This window comes from Carlito syrichta, unplaced genomic scaffold (assembly GCF_000164805.1).
Source record: "Carlito syrichta isolate Samal-C Ts95f unplaced genomic scaffold, Tarsius_syrichta-2.0.1 Scaffold302712, whole genome shotgun sequence".
Classification (NCBI taxonomy): domain Eukaryota; kingdom Metazoa; phylum Chordata; class Mammalia; order Primates; family Tarsiidae; genus Carlito; species Carlito syrichta.
Window position 1 is genome coordinate 310,143 of NW_007246808.1, and position 16,578 is coordinate 326,720.

At 38.8% G+C, this 16,578-nt stretch overlaps 1 protein-coding gene across 1 annotated transcript in view; it reads left to right on the forward strand.

Annotated features, from left to right (window-relative positions):
• NOXRED1 (NADP dependent oxidoreductase domain containing 1) overlaps nt 1-16,363 on the forward strand; it is a 32,410-nt gene extending 16,047 nt beyond the window's left edge. Inside the window, exon 6 of the mRNA XM_008057059.2 lies at nt 16,081-16,363. Coding sequence (XP_008055250.1) covers nt 16,081-16,252 — 172 coding nt within the window. The 3' untranslated portion in view covers nt 16,253-16,363. The remainder of the gene's footprint in view (nt 1-16,080) is intronic.
• Nucleotides 16,364-16,578: the final 215 nt, after the last annotated feature.

Consider the following 16,578-nt stretch of genomic DNA (forward strand, 5'->3'; position numbering starts at 1 on the left):
ACAAGTTTTTCTGTGGATAAATATGTGAAGGAATCTCTATATCAAAGGTTATATGTATTTTATGTTTGATAGGTGTTCCCAAATTACTTATCAAAAATGAAGTGCTAGTTTACAGCTGGGTGCAGTGGCTCACGCCTGTAATCCCAACTCTTTGGGAGGCTGAGGCCAGTGGACTGCTTGAGACCAGGAATTCGAGACCAGCCTGGGCAACTTAGTGAGACCTCATCTGTAAAAAAAAATTTTTTTTAAATTAACTGGGTGTGGTGGCGAGCACCTGTGGTCCTAGCTACTTGGGATGCTGAGGTGGAAGAATAGCCTGAGCCCAGGAGGTCGAGGCTTCGTGAACTGTATCATTGTGATCATGCCACTGTATTTCAACCTGGGCAACAGAATGAGACCCTGACTCAAAACAAAAACAAAAACATAGTGCTTGTTTATACTGATACTGACAACATGATGGTGCCATTTCTCTATAGTCTGATAACTAAATAAATCCTTTAAATTTTTGATAATCTAATACACAAAGATTGTTGCTCTTGTTACGTGACTTCCATGTCACTAGATACACTGGATACTTTAAACTCCTTTTCTTCCTGATCTATTAAACATACCCTCCTTCTTGAAGCAAGCTATTCTCTTGGTTTTCAGGATCCTTCATATTCTCCTCATTTTCTTCCTGATTCTCTGGCCTCTTCTTTATTAGCTATCCATCTGCCTCAACCTTCCAAGTAGTTGTAACTACAGGCATACTACCATGCCCAGCTAATTTATTTACTGTAGAGAGGAGGTCTGGCTAGTTGCTCAGTCTAGTCTTGAACTTTTGGTCTCAGGCAATCCTCTTACCTAATTATTTTAAAAATATTTTTGTTATTATTATTTTTTATAATAGAGTTGGGGGTCTTACTATGTTGCCCTGGCTAGTCTCAAACTCCTGGGCTCAAGCAATCCTACTACCCCTGCCTCCCAAAGTGCTGGGATTACAGGCATGAACCACTGAGTCTGGCCCCATGCTAATTCTGGATCCTTTTTCTGAAATCTGTTTCCTTCCTCTCTGGAAGCTTATAGGCTCTTTTAACCTCAGAGTCCTGAAATTTTATGATGTGTCGTGATGTGGGTTTATTTTAATTCACTGTTGAGCACTTGGTGGATCTTTTTTTCCTTAACTTAAAAAATTGTGAAATATAACACATACACAGAAAAAGTGCATACTCTGTACATTCATAACTATAGAGTTTAATGATTTATTGTAAAGGAAATATGCATGTAACTGCCTCCTATAAAACAACCAGCACATTCAATGGACCTCTGCAATCTAAGTTCTCCAATTTTCCCTACTTACATCTTTAATAATTTCCACTGCTCTGCTTTCTCTACTTTCTCCTTCTGGTATCTTTATTAGTCAAATGTTGGACCTCCTGGACCAATCCTCTGATTTTCTTTATCTTTTCTATTTTTTGTATTTTTGTCTTTTTGCTCTGCTTTTGGAGAGATTTTTTTTTAATTTGTAATTTTAAATACGAGGGGTACAATTCAGGGTTACGTACACAAATGTTCATTATGCAGGTACCCTTGTTGATGAGGTGTGTTCCCCCCTCTCCCCTGGCAGTTTCCCACTACTGCCAATTGCTTTCTTGTAGTATTATGATAACTGTTCAAGGTCCACTTATGAGTGAGAACATTAGATATTTGGTTCTTTGTTTCTGTGATAGATCACTCAGTATTATAGACTCTAAATCCATCCAAGCTGCTGCAAAGTTCATAATTTTGTCCTTCTTTATGGCTGCATAATATTCTATCATGTATATGTACCACAGTTTTTAAATTCAGTCCTCTTTCGATGGACAGCATGGTTGGTTCCATGTTTTTGCTATTGTGAATAATGCTGCAATAAACATGCGTTGTGCCGGTATCTTTTTCATAGAGTGATTTGAGTTCCTCTGGGTATATTCCCAGAATGGGGAATGCTTGATCGTATGGAAACCTAATTTTCAAATCTTTTAGGAATCACCACACTGCTTTCCACAGAGGCTGTTCTAGTTTATATTCCCACCAACAGTGTAGAAGTGTTCCCTTTTCGTCAGATCCTCTCCAGCATCTGTTGTTTTTTGAGTTATTGGTGATGGCCATCCTGACTGGAGTTAGGTGGTATCAATTTGCATTTCTTTGATGATTAGTGAGGCCGAGCATTTTTTCATGTATCTGTTGGCTGCTTATATGTCTTCTTTTGAGAAGTGCCTATTCATATCTTTTGCCCACTTTGTAATGGGGCTGTTTGTTTTGTTCTTTTTGGCACATTCGAGTTCCTTGTAGATCATAGATTTAGACCTTTATCAGACATATAGTTGGCAAATATTTTTCCCAGTCTGTGGGCTGTCTCCCTGCTCTCTCAATGGTTTCTTGACTTTGAAGAAGCTTGACAGTTTGATGAGGTCCCACTTGTCTATCTTATCTCTTATGGCATGGGCACTTGAGGTTTTGACCAGGAATTCATTTCCAGTTCCAATTTCCATAGGGTATCTCCTGCATTTTCAAAGGTTCTTATAGTCTGAGGTTTTACGTTTAGGTTTTTGATCCATTTAGAGTTGATCTTTGTGTATGGCAATAGGTAGGGGGTCTTGTTTAATCTTCTGCATGTGGTCAGCCAGTTTTCCCAGCACCATTTACTGAATAGGTTTTCCTTTCTCCTGTGGTTGATGGTGGAGGCTTTGTCAGAGATGAGTTGGTAGAGAAACTGAGGTTTTGCTTCTGGAATCTCTATCCTGTCCCATTGGTCTATATGCCTATTCTTATACCAATACCAGGCTGTTTTGATCATTGTAGCTTTATAATAAAGCTTAAAGTCTGGGTGCGTGATGCCTCCCACTTTGTTTTTGTTTTTTGCTGAGGATTGTTTTGGCTATTTGTGGTTATTTATGTTTACATATTTCCAAGTCTGAGAAGAATGCTGCTGGTAATTTAATGGATATTGCATTAAATCTATAGATTGCCTTAGGTAGGATGAACATCTTAACAATGTTGATTCTTCTAATCCATGAGCATGGAATATTTTTCCATTTGTTTGTGTCATCTTTGATTTCTTTGAGCAGTGTTTTGTAGTTTTTGTTGTAAAGGTCTTTGACTTCTCTGGTTAGGAAGATGCCAAGGTATTTCATTTTTTGTGTGGCTATTGTGAATGGGATTGTGGCTTTTATTTGGGTTTCTGTTTGTTTATTGTTGGTGTATAGGAATGTGACTGATTTTTGCACATTGATTTTATACCCTAAGACTTTGCCAAAGTCCTTTAACAGTGCAAGGAGGTTTTTGTCAGATTCTTTTGGGTTTTCGAGATATAGAATTGTGTCATTTGCAAAGAGGGATAACATAACCTCCTCTTTTCCTATTTGGATACCCCTGATTTCCTTCTCTTGTCTGAGTGCTCTAGCTAGGACTTCCAATACTAATTTGAAGAGGAGAGGTGAGAGTGGGCATCTTTGCCTTGTTCTAGTTTGCAGGGGAAATGGTTCCAATTTGTCTGTTTAGCAGTATGTTGGCTGTGGGTTTCTCATAGATGGCTCTTACTGTTTTGAGGTACGTTCCATGTATGCCTAGATGTTCGAGGGTTTTTATCAAGAAGGTGTGCTGGATTTTATCAAAACCTTTTTCCATGTCTAATGATATAATCATGTGGTTTTTGTCTTTACATCTGTTGATGTATTTAATTACATTTATGGTCTTACAGATGTTGAACCAGTCCTGCACCCTGGGGGTGAAGCCTACTTGGTCATGGTGGATGATTTTTGAGATGTGTTATTGGATCCCCTTTTGCTAGAATCTTGTTGAGAATTTTAGCATCTGTGTTCATCAAGAATATTGGCCTGTAGTTCTCTTTCTTTGTTGGCTCTTTACCAGTTTGGATATCAATGTGATGTTAGCTTCATAAAATGATTTGGGGAGAGTTTCATCTTTCTCAATTACCTGGAATACTTCAATAGGATTAGTATCAGCTCCTTCTTGTTTGTTTTGTAGAATTCTCCTGGAAAGCCATCTAGTCAAGGGCTTTTTTTTGTAGGTAGTTGTATTATGACATAGTCGATTTCCTGGGTTGTTATTGGTCTATTTAGGGTCTTGATTTCGTCTTGTTTCAACCTGGGGAGGTTGTGTGATGTAAGAAATTCCTTTATTTCATTTAGGTTTTTGAGTTTGTTTCCATACAGGTGTACGTAGTAATCTTTGATAATCTTTTGTATTTCTTTGGGGTCAGTTGTGACTTCATCTTTTGCATTTATGATTGTGTTTATTTGGACTTTTTATTTCTTTCTTTTTTTTGGTCAGTCTAGCTAGGGATCCATCTATCTTGTTTATTCTTTCAAAAAACCAGCTTTTGGTTTCATCGATTTTTCACATTATGTTTTTATCTTCTGTGTCCCAAATTTGGGTTTTTATTTTGGTGATCTGGATTCTCCTGCTGAAGTTAGGATTATGGTGGTCTTGCTTTTCTAGCTTTCTTAGGTATTTGTTAGGCTGTTATTTTAGGATCTTTCCATTTTCTTCATATGTGTTTGTAGAGATATGAATTCCCCTTATAATACTACTTTCATGGCATCCAGAGATTTTGGTAAGATGTTTCTTCATTTTCATTTGTTTCCAGGTATCTTTTAATCTTTGTTTTATTTCCATGTTGACCCAGGAGTTGTTTAGCATCATGCTGTTTAGTGTTCATGTCTTTGAGGGTTTTGGGGGAAATTTGTTGGTCTTGATATTTATTTTTATTCCACTGTGGTCTGACAAGGTGCGTGGCAGAATTTTAATCTTATGGAATTTGCTTATGCTTGATTTATGGCTGAGGATGTGGTCGATCTTAGAGTACATTCCACATGGTGATGAGTAGAATGTATATTCTGTGGTTGTTGGGTGGAGTGTTCTGTAGGTATCAATTAAGTCTATTTGGTCAAGCATCATGTTGAGGTTCTAGATCTCCTTGTTGACTTTTTATCTTAATGATCTGTCTAGGACTTTTAAGTCCCCAGCTATGATAGCATTAGAATCAATATCTTTTTTTAGTTTACCTAGAAACTGCTTTATGAAAGTTGGTGCTCCTATGTTGGGTGCATATATGTTTAGGATGAATATTCCTTGTTAATACATTGAACTGTTTATCATTATGTCGTGACCTTCTGTGTCTTTTAAATTTGTGAAATCTTTTTTTTTTTTATTTTTTTGAGTTGGAGTCTCACTCTGTCGCCCAGACTGGAGTGCAGTGGCCGCTCCCGGCCACCGCAGGCTGACCTGCTGGGCTCCGGTGATCCTTCCGCCTCAGCCTTCCAAGTAGCCGGAATTACAGGCACACGCTACCATGCCCAGCTAATTTTTTGATTTATTGTAGAGATGAGGTCTTGCTGCCCAGGCAGGTCTCGAATCCGCGGGCTCAGGCAATCCACTCACCTCAGCCTCCCAAAGGTGCGGGATTACAGGCTGAGCCACCGAGCCCAGCTTTGAAATCTTAAATGGTATTTTGTCGGATATTAAGATCGTGACTCATGCTTTCTTTTGTGTTCTGTTTGCCTGAAATTTTGTTTCCCATCCTCTTACTTTGAGTCTTTGAGTGTCCTTTCTGGTAAGATGAGTCTCTTGGAGACAATATATTGTTGCCTCATGATATTTTATCCAATTTATCATTCTGTCTTTTCAGTGGTGCATTTAGTCCATTCACATTCAGGTTAATTATTGAGAAGTGAGAGTTTATCTCTGTCATGAGGTTCTTATAGAGTTTGTTGTTGCTGCTGTTTGTTGTTTGTTGTGTTTCTTTTGATTTTTGGGTTGATTTATGTGTGTTTTCAATCTTTTTCCTGCATTCTTAGGAATGACACTGTCGTTCTTTTTTTCCTTTCTTCTGTGTTTAATACTTTCTTAAGTGTTTCCTGTACAGCTGGTCTGGAGACAGCATAAAATCTTAGGGATTGAATATCTGGGAAGGATTTTAATTCTCTGTAACTGATGAAGCTTAGCTTAGCTGGATAAGTAATTATTGGTTAAAATTGTTCATCTTTGAGAACTTTGAAGATTGAACTTCAAGCTCTCCTAGTCTGAAGTATTTTTGTAGATAAGTCTGCTGCTATTCTAATTGGTGTTCCCTGGTAGGTGGTCTGATCTTTTTCTCTTGTTACCATTAGGATTTTTTTCTTTTATACCTGCGTTGTGTAGGCAAATTACTATGTGTCTAGGAGTTTGTCTCCTCATTTGTTGTCTTGCATGGGTTCTCTGAACTTCTTGTGTTTGAATGGTTATGTCACTGATGAGATGAGGGAAGATTTCTTGGATAATTTCATGGAATGTTTGTTCCAGGGTGGTCTCTGTCTCTTTATCTGCCTCAGAGATTCCAATTAATCTTAGGTTTGGCCTCTTAAAATACTTGCTCATCCCTTGGAGGTTTTGTTCTTCTTTCCTGTGTTTCTAACAGTTTGGGTTAGTTCCATATTTTGGTCCTCAAGCTCTGAGATTCTTCTGCCTGGTTATTTCTGCTTTCTATGCTTATTAGTTTATTTATTTCATTCACTATATTCTTTAATGCTTTTATCTCAACTATCAACTCCTTCATTCTTTCCTCTTGTCTCTCCTCATTTATTTCTCTCTATTAATATCTTGATATCTGGGTTTGTGGTTTGAGACCGTCATTCTGGGGGCTCTTCATTGGTTGAGTGCCGAAGTCTGTATTCTCAGTGGCTGACCTCTCAGAGGTCTGTGTGAGACTCATATTTTTCCTTTGGTTTTTCTTCATTTGTATAGGTTTTTCTCCCCCCTCTTTCTTTCTTTCTTTCTTTCTTTCTTTCTTTCTTTCTTTCTTTCCTTCTTTCCTTCTTTCCTTCCTTCCTTTATTTATTTTTTGAGTTGGAGTCTCACTCCATCACCCAGACTGGAGTGCAGTGGCCGCTTCCGGCCACCACAGCCTCAACCTGCTGGGCTCTGGCGATCCTTCCGCCTCAGCCTTCCGAGTAGCTGGAATTACAAGCACATGCTACCATGCCCGGCTAATATTTTTATTTTATTGTAGAGATGAGGTCTCGCCAAGTTGCCCAGGTGAGTCTCGAACCCGTGGGCTCAGGCATTCCACTCACCTCAGCCTCCCAAAGGTGCGGGATTACAGGCTGAGCCACCGAACCGAGCTACCTCTTCTTTAATTCTGTTGTTCAGTGATAGGGTAGATAGCTTTTATTTCTGTTTGCTCAATCTCCTATTCTTTCTTATATAGATTCTCTGGTTTTGTTCAATTCTGAAGCTGGACTGGGGGTGGGGGCCTGTGCTTTTTGCAGTTTTGAGATTTAATTAAGAAGCTGTGATTCAGAAGCTATCTGCAGATCCCAGTATCCCCTGACAGTATCGCTGGAACCCCCTTCCCACTACCTCACAAGCTGTCCATGCAGTGGGGGTGGCTGTTTGCTCCCTGAAAGCAAAATGAGATAAGAAAAGGGAAAATAATGGAAAAAGGAAAGGAGGAAGATGAAAAGGAGGTGGAGAGAGAGAAGAAGAGGGAAAACAGACAGGTGTACCAACTAACGAATAAACAGAGAAACAGAGAAAGACAGAAAAAAACAAAAAAGATAAAAACATACAGACAATCATACAAACCAACAAGATCCCCGTTGGTGTACTTTCCCTCAAAAATACCCATGCACAAACAGAAAATCTTAAAATTAAAATAACAGAAACAAAGCAAGTACAAAAATGTAAACAAAAACAGAGAGAAGAAAAAACTAAAACAAAAGACAAACAAACAAAAAGACTAGCTCGGTGACCATTTCTGTGACTCCAGGTTCCTGCTGTGCCTCTGCCTTAGGAAGTGGTTCTTGTCTCCAGCCCCTCCCCTCCACTCTCAGTGCAGGCTGATAGGGTTGCTTTCAGCGTGGGTCAGATGCCCCACAGACTGCTGTGGAAGGAGGATGGATCAGATTCAGACTCAGCCTACTCACTATTGCTGCTGTCAAGTCTCCCACTCAGATCTGAGGCATCTGTGCCTGTTCCAGCATGGGGGAAGGGGCTATCTCTCCAAGTCTGTCTATCTCTCCAAGTCTGATGTGAGGATAGCCTCTGGGTCCCAAGATGGAGGCTGTGGAGCTGGATGGGGCACTACAAGTCTCTACCTGGTCCTGGAACTGAGAAGATGGTGCCCATTGGCATCTTGTCACCAGTGTTGGAGTTTTTATTCAATTTTCTTAACTGTATTATTTTTGCTCTCATATTTTAGTAGCATAACATTTTCACTTTTGCTACCATGTTTTGAATTTCAAAGCATTTTTTAGTCTCTGGATATTCCTTTTTAATGTAGCATTCTGCTTTCATTTAATTATATAAGATCATCTCTTATCCCTTTCAGAATATAAATTATTGAGTTTTTTTTCTTTTCTGAGTAATCTGTTTCCTCCAAGTTTTGTGATCATTTATTTTAGTCTCTATCATTTTTTTAAAATGCCAAGGTCTCAGTCAGGTTGGAGTGCAGTGGCACAATCGCGGTTCACTGCAGCCTCAACCTCCTGGACTTAGGTGATCCTCCTGTCTCAGTCTCCTGAGTAGCTGGAACTCCAGGTTTGTGCCACCATGCCTGGCTAATTTTTTATTTTTTGTAGAGATGAGGTCTCACTATGTTGCCCAGGCTGGTCTTGAACTTCTGGACTCAAGCAGTTCTCCCATCTCAGCCCCACAAAGTGCTAAGATTACTGGCATGGGCTAGCATACCCAGCCTCTATCATTCATTTTAGAGGCTTTCTTCAAACATGTGGTGAACCTTGACTGTTTGCTCATATTTAAGATCCTAGTTACTAAAAAGTTGTCTGGAAACTGTGTTTGTTATGGTGACCTTTAGCGCATAGTGACTTGGCCAGCTGTTTCCCAGGGATCTTGGATGTTAGTATCTGGCAGTCTCTTCTCCAACTGGGTCTGACTTCTTCCCTGCTCCTGCCTAGAAGAGACGCACCTGGCTATCAGCTTTGTGGGACCCAAGTTGGGGGGAAAAGTTGTGGAAGTGGGTTGAGGAGCATCTTAGCATTCAGTACATGTTTTTTTCACTTTATTTTCCCTCTTTTCAGCATGATGTCCCTGCCCCCAACAGTGCCTGCTGTCCCCGTATCTAGAGACCCTTGGTTTAATCCTCTCCAGAGAATGGACTTTCCATTGGGGAGGAGATACCAGTCTCCTGGTTCTGCAGCACTGGGTAGGCAATCTTTTTAAGATTTTCAGTCAGGCATCCTGTTTCAGCCCCATTTTACCCTACTCCAGATGCACGTGGTCCTCCTATTTCTTGAGTTGATTGGGCGTCTTCTTATGTCAATGAACTGTCATGTTCTCCCCACTGCTGGCTTAGGGTTCAGCTTTCCAGGCAGGCTCAGGACTATGACTTGTCCACATTATTTCCAGCTTCCAAACTTGCTGCTCTTGTGTTCTCTTTCATTCTCACTTCATAGCTTTTGCCTGACTTTCTTTTGGATTATTTTACTTTATTTACTGCTTTGTGGGAGATTTTAGCAGAAATAGTAACCCCTTGTTATGTGTATTGGAAATATTATTCCTGCTTATTATTTATTTCTCTGTGGTATCTTCTGCTGTTCAGAAGATTCTAATTTTTGTAGTGCAACTTGTCAAACCATTTTATAGCTTCAGGGTTTCAAGTCACACTTATAAAGATCCACCTTATCCCAAGATAGTCTATGTTTTTGTCTAGCATTTTATTTTTTATTATTTAAATCTTCAATCAATTTGATGCTTTTAATATCTTTTATTATTTTGGAAAGCCAATAGATCTATTACTATTTACAGAGTAGCTAATCCTTTTCCTACAAATTTGAAAAATCACTTTTATTTGTTAGTCTATGATATATTCATGGGATACTTGTGTACTCTATTCTGAATGGCAGGCCTGTTTTTCTATTCCCATGCCATAATTAATCACTGTAGTGTGTACTCTGTAGATATGTTTTGTTATTTATCTGGTAGGGCAAGTTCCCTTCATTATTATTTTTCAAAATAATCTTAACCTTTCTCACACATATATTTTTATGTGAACTGTAAAAAAATAACAATATGTGTTTGCAGTAAAAAGCATATCAACTGAAGTGCACTAATAAAAAGTAAAATTGTCAACCACCTCAAAGTCCATTTTCCAAAGCTGTTATTAATATTTACTGTAGCTGGGCTCGGTAGCTCAGCCTGTAATCCCGCACTTTGGGAGGCTGAGGTGAATGGATTGCCTGAGCCCGCGGGTTTGAGACCCGCCTGGGCAACTTGGCAAGACCTCATCTCTACAATAAATCAAAAATTAGCAGGGCGTGGTAGTGCATGCCTGTAGTTCCAGGAAGTAGATCCGGAAGGATCGCCGGAGCCTAGCAGGTCGAGGCTGCAGTGGCCGGAAGCGGCCACTGCACTCCAGTCTGGGTGATGGAGTGAAACTCCAACTAAAAAAAAAAAAAAAATTTACTGTGACAAATGTACTTGAAAATGGGTAGACTGTGTTCTTAATGTTAAATCATTAAGTAGGACATTTGCCCTTGGTTCCTGTTTCCAATTTTTGAATTTCCTTCTTAAATGAAGAAGCAGCGATAGAGTATCATCATTTTGCAACCTTTAGTGAAACAAGGGATCTAAGTAACATCAGGTGAAAAGTTGATGGGGAAACTTCATAATGAATGGATCAAGTTGAATCCAGCTTCCAAACTTTTTAATCAGTATTAAAACTGTGAAGAGAGACACAATGTGTTTCTGGATAAAGATAGCTGAAGTATTCTTGCCAAAAAAAAATCATAAATTCCTTTTTACAGGGAATTCAAGTGACAGGAACGTGTTAAATGATAGCATGTGATATAATCAGCAGAATGAGGGAAATTTTATACGACAAACAACCCAATTTCTTCAACAAATAAACTGTAAAGGAAAAATAAAGAATAAGATTAGATTTAAAAAGACTTAAAAATCATATTAACCAAAGGCATGTGTAGACTTTGTTTGGCTCATGGTTTAACCAACCAACCATTAAGAAAATACAGCTTATGATATTACAGAAGTAGTATGGTAGTATATTTTATAAAAATAGAATATTTTTAGAGATGCATACTCAAAAAGTTATACATCAAATGATATAGTATCTGGGATTTTGCTTTAAAATCCAACAGATGGCCAGGCTCAGGGACTCAGTCTGTAATCCCAGCACTCTTGGAGGCTGAGCCAAGTGGATTGCCTGAACCTGTGGGTTCAAGACCAGCCCGGACAACTTGGCGAGACCTCGTCTCTACAATAAAATAAAAAAATAGCTGGGTGTGGTAGCACGTGTCTGTAGTTCTGGCTACTTGGAAAGCTGAGGCGGAAGGATTGCCGGAGCCCAGCAATCCACGATGCTGGGGTGGCCGTGAGTATGTGTGCCACTGTACTTCAGCCTGGGCAAAGGAGTGCGACTCCAACTCAAAAAATAAAAAAATTCAATAGATGGGGATAAATAATTGGAGGTGGGATTATGGATGGGACAAAATTAACCATACACTGATCATTGTTAAATCTGAGTGATAGGTACATGGAGTTTCATTATACGATTCTATTTCTCATTGTATTCGTCTTCATTCAATACTATTCTCTTTCATTCCATTTTTTATGGTTTTGAAATTTCCATAATGAAAACAAAGTTTCCTTCTATTAGTTTACCTGCCCTCACTTACTCATCCTAGTTTTACATTGCTTTTGCTCCTTTGTCAAAGAGCAGCTACCTACATTTTGTGGATCTATTACTGGGCTTTCTGTTCTGTTGATTGAATACCACTTGCCTGTTCTTTTACCAACACCACACTGACTTGATTGCCATAGTTTTATGGTATGTCTTGAAGTTGGGTTGTGTCAGTCCTCTGACTTTATGCTTGTCTTTCTATATTGGGTTGGCTGTTCTGAGGCTTATCCCCTGCCATTTAAATATTAGGAACAATGTGTCAATATCCACAAAATAATTGCTTGGATTCTGATTGAGATTACATTCTATCTGTAGATCAAGTTGGGAAGAATTGACATCTTGACAATATTAAGTCTTCCTATCCATAAACATGATTTTGTTATCTTTGATTTTTTTCATCAGAGTTTTGTAGTTTTCCTTATATAGATCTTGTATGTATTTTGCTAGATTTATACCTAAGTATTTCCTCTTCTTCATCTTTTTTTTTGGAGTTGGAGTCTCACTCTGTTGTCCAGGCTGGAGTGCAGTGGCTTATGGCTACTGCAGCCTCTACCTGCTGGACTCAGGCAATCCTTCTGCCTCAGCCTTCAAAGTAACTGGAACTACAGGCACATGTCACCATAAAATTCTTTTATTTATTGTGGAGACGAGGTCTTGCCAAGTTGTTACCCAGGCTAGTCTTGAACTCCTGGACTCAGGCAATCCTCTTGCCTCTGCCTCCCAAAGTGCTGGGATTACAGGTGTGAGTCACTGTGCCTGGCTAAGTATTTCATTTTTGAGGGTGCTAATATGAATGATAATGTGTTTTTAATTTCAGATTCCACTTGTTCATTGCTGATATATTGGAAAGAGGCTGATTTTTATATGTTAATCTTGTATCCTACAACCTGACAACATATATTGACAACTAATCTAAGTCTGATTTCAAATAACACTATACCACTTCATGGGTAATATGAGTACCTTAATAATAACAAAATAATCCTAATTCCTCCCTCCTGTCCCTTGTATTATTGTGGTCATTCATTTTATACAAGTGCACACACACACACACACACACACACACACACACACACACACACAGCATACTTGAATACACTGTTGCCATTATTAGTTTGAACGAATTGTTACCTGTTAGATCAATTAAGAATAAGAAAAATTAAGGTTTTTACTTTACCTTCACTTATTCCTTCTTCAATGCTCTGTCCTTGCTCACGTGGACCTTCCACCTGTCATTGCCTGCTGTCTACTTTATGTCAATGTTATAATCATTCTCTGGTTATGAATTCCTCTCCAAATGAACTTAGAGAAATGTGTTTAAGTTTGAAAAGTCACTGTAAGTACATGAGATCCCTTAGCACATTAGTCATCACTGTTTTAAATTTCCCATCTGGGAATTATAACATCCCTGTCATGTGTGTTCTGATGCTTGCTCTGTCTTTCCAAATGTTGTTTTTTGCCTTTTAGTATGCTTTAATTTCTTCTTGACAGCCAAGCAAGATGTACCAGGTAAAAGGAACTGCTGCAAATAGGCCTTAAGTAATGTGGTGGTAAGGTGTTGGGGAGGGGATGCTTTCTATAGTCCTGTGAGTAGGTATCAGCCTTCTAGTAAGCCTGTGCCCCTGGACTGCGAGCTTCATAAGGGTTTCTCAGATTTTTAAAAATCCTCCCTCAGTAAAACAAGATGGCTAAAGTGGGCTTGAGTTGGGTATTCCCTTCTTCCGTGTGCAAGGGCACAGTTGACTGGAATTGGATATTTCCCTTCCTCCTGGTCAGTTAGGCTCAGATAAATCCCCCCAAAAGTTAGATTCTGGTTAAATAGTTTATCTTGAGGGCAGACCTTGATAAGAAGAGAGAGAAAAAAAAGGTATATTTCAAAATGGTTCCTTTTCCCTTCTCTATGCTAGAAGCACAACAAGATTTTTCTTCAATATTTATAAGAACATGATCGAGCTCCTAGGTAAAAAATCACAAAAGTGTGAGGGTACCAAAGACTGGGTTCCCCTGAGTTTTTATTCTTAGACTTGTCCACTTTAAGCCTCCAGCAATTTGTCAGTTACAGTTCAGGTTTCCCCATCTTGGCACCGGTTCCTGAAAATGTTTCTGCTTATGGTTTTCTGCTCTAGCAAGCTATGACTCTGAGCATGCACCTTTTGGTGTCTTCAGTTTTGGATATAATAGTTTGCCCTGTGACCCTGCTTCTTTGATGGATCTAGGAAGAGTTGTTGATTTTTTAGTTTGTTCAGCTTTTTACTTATTGTTGGGATTCAGTGGCAACTTCCAATTTCCTACATGTCAAACTAGAAACTGGAAGTCAAGATACTTTTTAAATTTTGAGACCTATATTCACATGAGATTAAAAAATAATAGAGAGATCCCATGTAAACATTTACCTTTTTTCTCTCAATGGCACAAACTGTGATATCTATATAATAGATATTGTAAAATCATAGTACAATATCACAACCAGGATACTAACACTGATCCAGTTAAAATACAGAACAGTTATTTCACGAAAGGATTCTTCATGTTGCTCCCCCTCACCCACAAACCCAGTAACCACTAACGTATACATCATTCCTATGATTCGGTATTTTAAGAATGTTATATAAATGGAATCATATGTATAAAACCTTTGAGATTGGTTTTTTTCATTCACTGTAAACCTCTGGAGACTCATCCAAGTTGCTATGTGTATTTGTAGTTTGTTTATTGCAGAGTAGCATTCCAGGGCATGGCTGTGTCAAAATTTGTTGAACCATCCGCCTACTGATGGACATCTGGGTTGTTTCCTGTTTGGGGCTATTATGAATAAGGCTGTTATGAACAGTCACATACAGGTTTTTGTGTGAAAACAAGTTTTCGCTTCTCTGGAGTAAATGCCCAGGAGTGTAATTATTGAAGCATATGGTTGTTGCATGGTTATTTTTTGAAGACACGGCCAAACTGTTTTTCAGAGTTGTGCCATTTTGCATCACCAACAGCAATGTATGATCCAGTTTCTCTGCATCCTCACCAGTATTGAGTGTTGTCACTAATTTTTATTTTACCATTACATCTGTAGATCCATCTGTGGAGAACTGACATCTTAATTTTGTTGAGTCCAGGAATACAGTTAGGTCTCTCCATTTGATTTATTTTATCAGCATTTTATAGTTTTCATTGTGCAATGTCTTGCATATGTTTTATTAGATTTACACCTAAGTATACCGTTTTTTGGGATTATAAATAAAATTGCATTTTTAATTTTAATGCCCACATGTGAGTTGGAGTCTCACTCTGTCGCCCAGACTGGAGTGCAGTGGCTGCTCCCGGCCACTGCAACCTCGAGCTGCTGGGCTCCAGCAAACCTTCCACCCCAGCCTTCTGAGTAGCCGGAGTTACAGGCATGCCCTACCATGCCTGGCTGATTTTTTCATTTATTGTAGAGATGAGGTCTCACCAATTTGCCCAGGTGGGTCTCGAACCTGTGGGCTCAGGCAATCCACTCATCTCAGCCTCCCAAAGTGCAGGATTACAGGCTGAGCCACCGAGCCCGGCTTGTGTGTTTATTTTATATTGTGCAACCTTGCTAAATTCATTAGTTCTAGGTTGTTTTAAAAATAGATTCCTTGGGATTTTCTATATAGATAATCATGTCATCTGTAAATAAAGACAGTTTCATTTCTTTCTTAAAATCTGCATGCCCTTTAATTTCCTTTTCTTGCCTTATTGCACTGGTTAGAACTTCTAGTACTATGTTAAACAAATATGGCAAGAACAGATATTCTCGTCTTCCCCTGATTTTTTTTTTTTTTTAAGAGTCGGGGTCTTGCTATATTGCTCAGGCTAGCCTTGAACTCCTGGGCTCAAGTGATCCTCTCGCCTCAGCCTCCTAAGTAGCTGGGACTACAGGAATGCACCATTATTACCTTCCTGATCTTTAAAAAAATATAAAAACTCATGTGTTAATGCTTTTTAATTTGAATTACAATATAAAATCATACTATCGTCCCATTCATTTGCATATTAACTTCTACTTTGTATCTTACACAGCTGAAGAGGATATCTTAAAAGCAATTAGTTATTTTCCTTGCCTAATGTCCATGGTCCTCTTATGTATGTTCTTTCTAAATTCAAGGAAAATATACCGTAAAGGGTATCAATGTCAATGTTATAATCATTTTCTGATTATGAATTCCTCTCCAAATGAACTTAGAGAAATGTGTTTAAGTTTGAAAAGTCACCATAAGTACAATTAAATCTACACATTGAATAGTTCAAGGTGAATTTCTAGTTTCACTTTGAATTTTAATTAGTTTGGTATTCCAAGTGGAGGAAAACTCTCTTTAAAGGAAGTATTTAGCAGACAAAGCAGGATACACCAACCAGACATAGCAAAGTCACAGTATTTTTTTTCACTGCAGGCCTTTCCCCTGGTTTGATCTGACTGCTGTGCAACTCAAGGAAACACCCTTCAGTCGGCGTCTCTCAACCAGTGCTGTTCTCCGAGACCACCTTACCTACCTATACTGTGATTCATTTGGCATCTCCCTAACCAAAGAACAGCCAGTGGTTTCCACAGGTGCTCCATCCTGATAAGAGAACTTGGGAATCAGGATTCTTTCTCCCTCACACTTTGTCTCTATGATGGTTATGTACTGATGATCACAATTGACAGTGGGAGTCATATGACTGTATTGTGTTTGTCACATATTAGGCACTAGGAATTAGAAAACTGTACTGATGGCTCTTTAAACTGTAGAATAAAATAAGCAGTCCCATACATCAATATGTGCCTGACTTAGCAGCCAATGAAATGACACAATCTAACATACCTAAGTAAGCTGCTTCCCCAGAAAACCTCGTTAATACAAATTATTTCTCTTCTAAAAGCTAAGTTCAAAAAGCCATAATGTCATTGT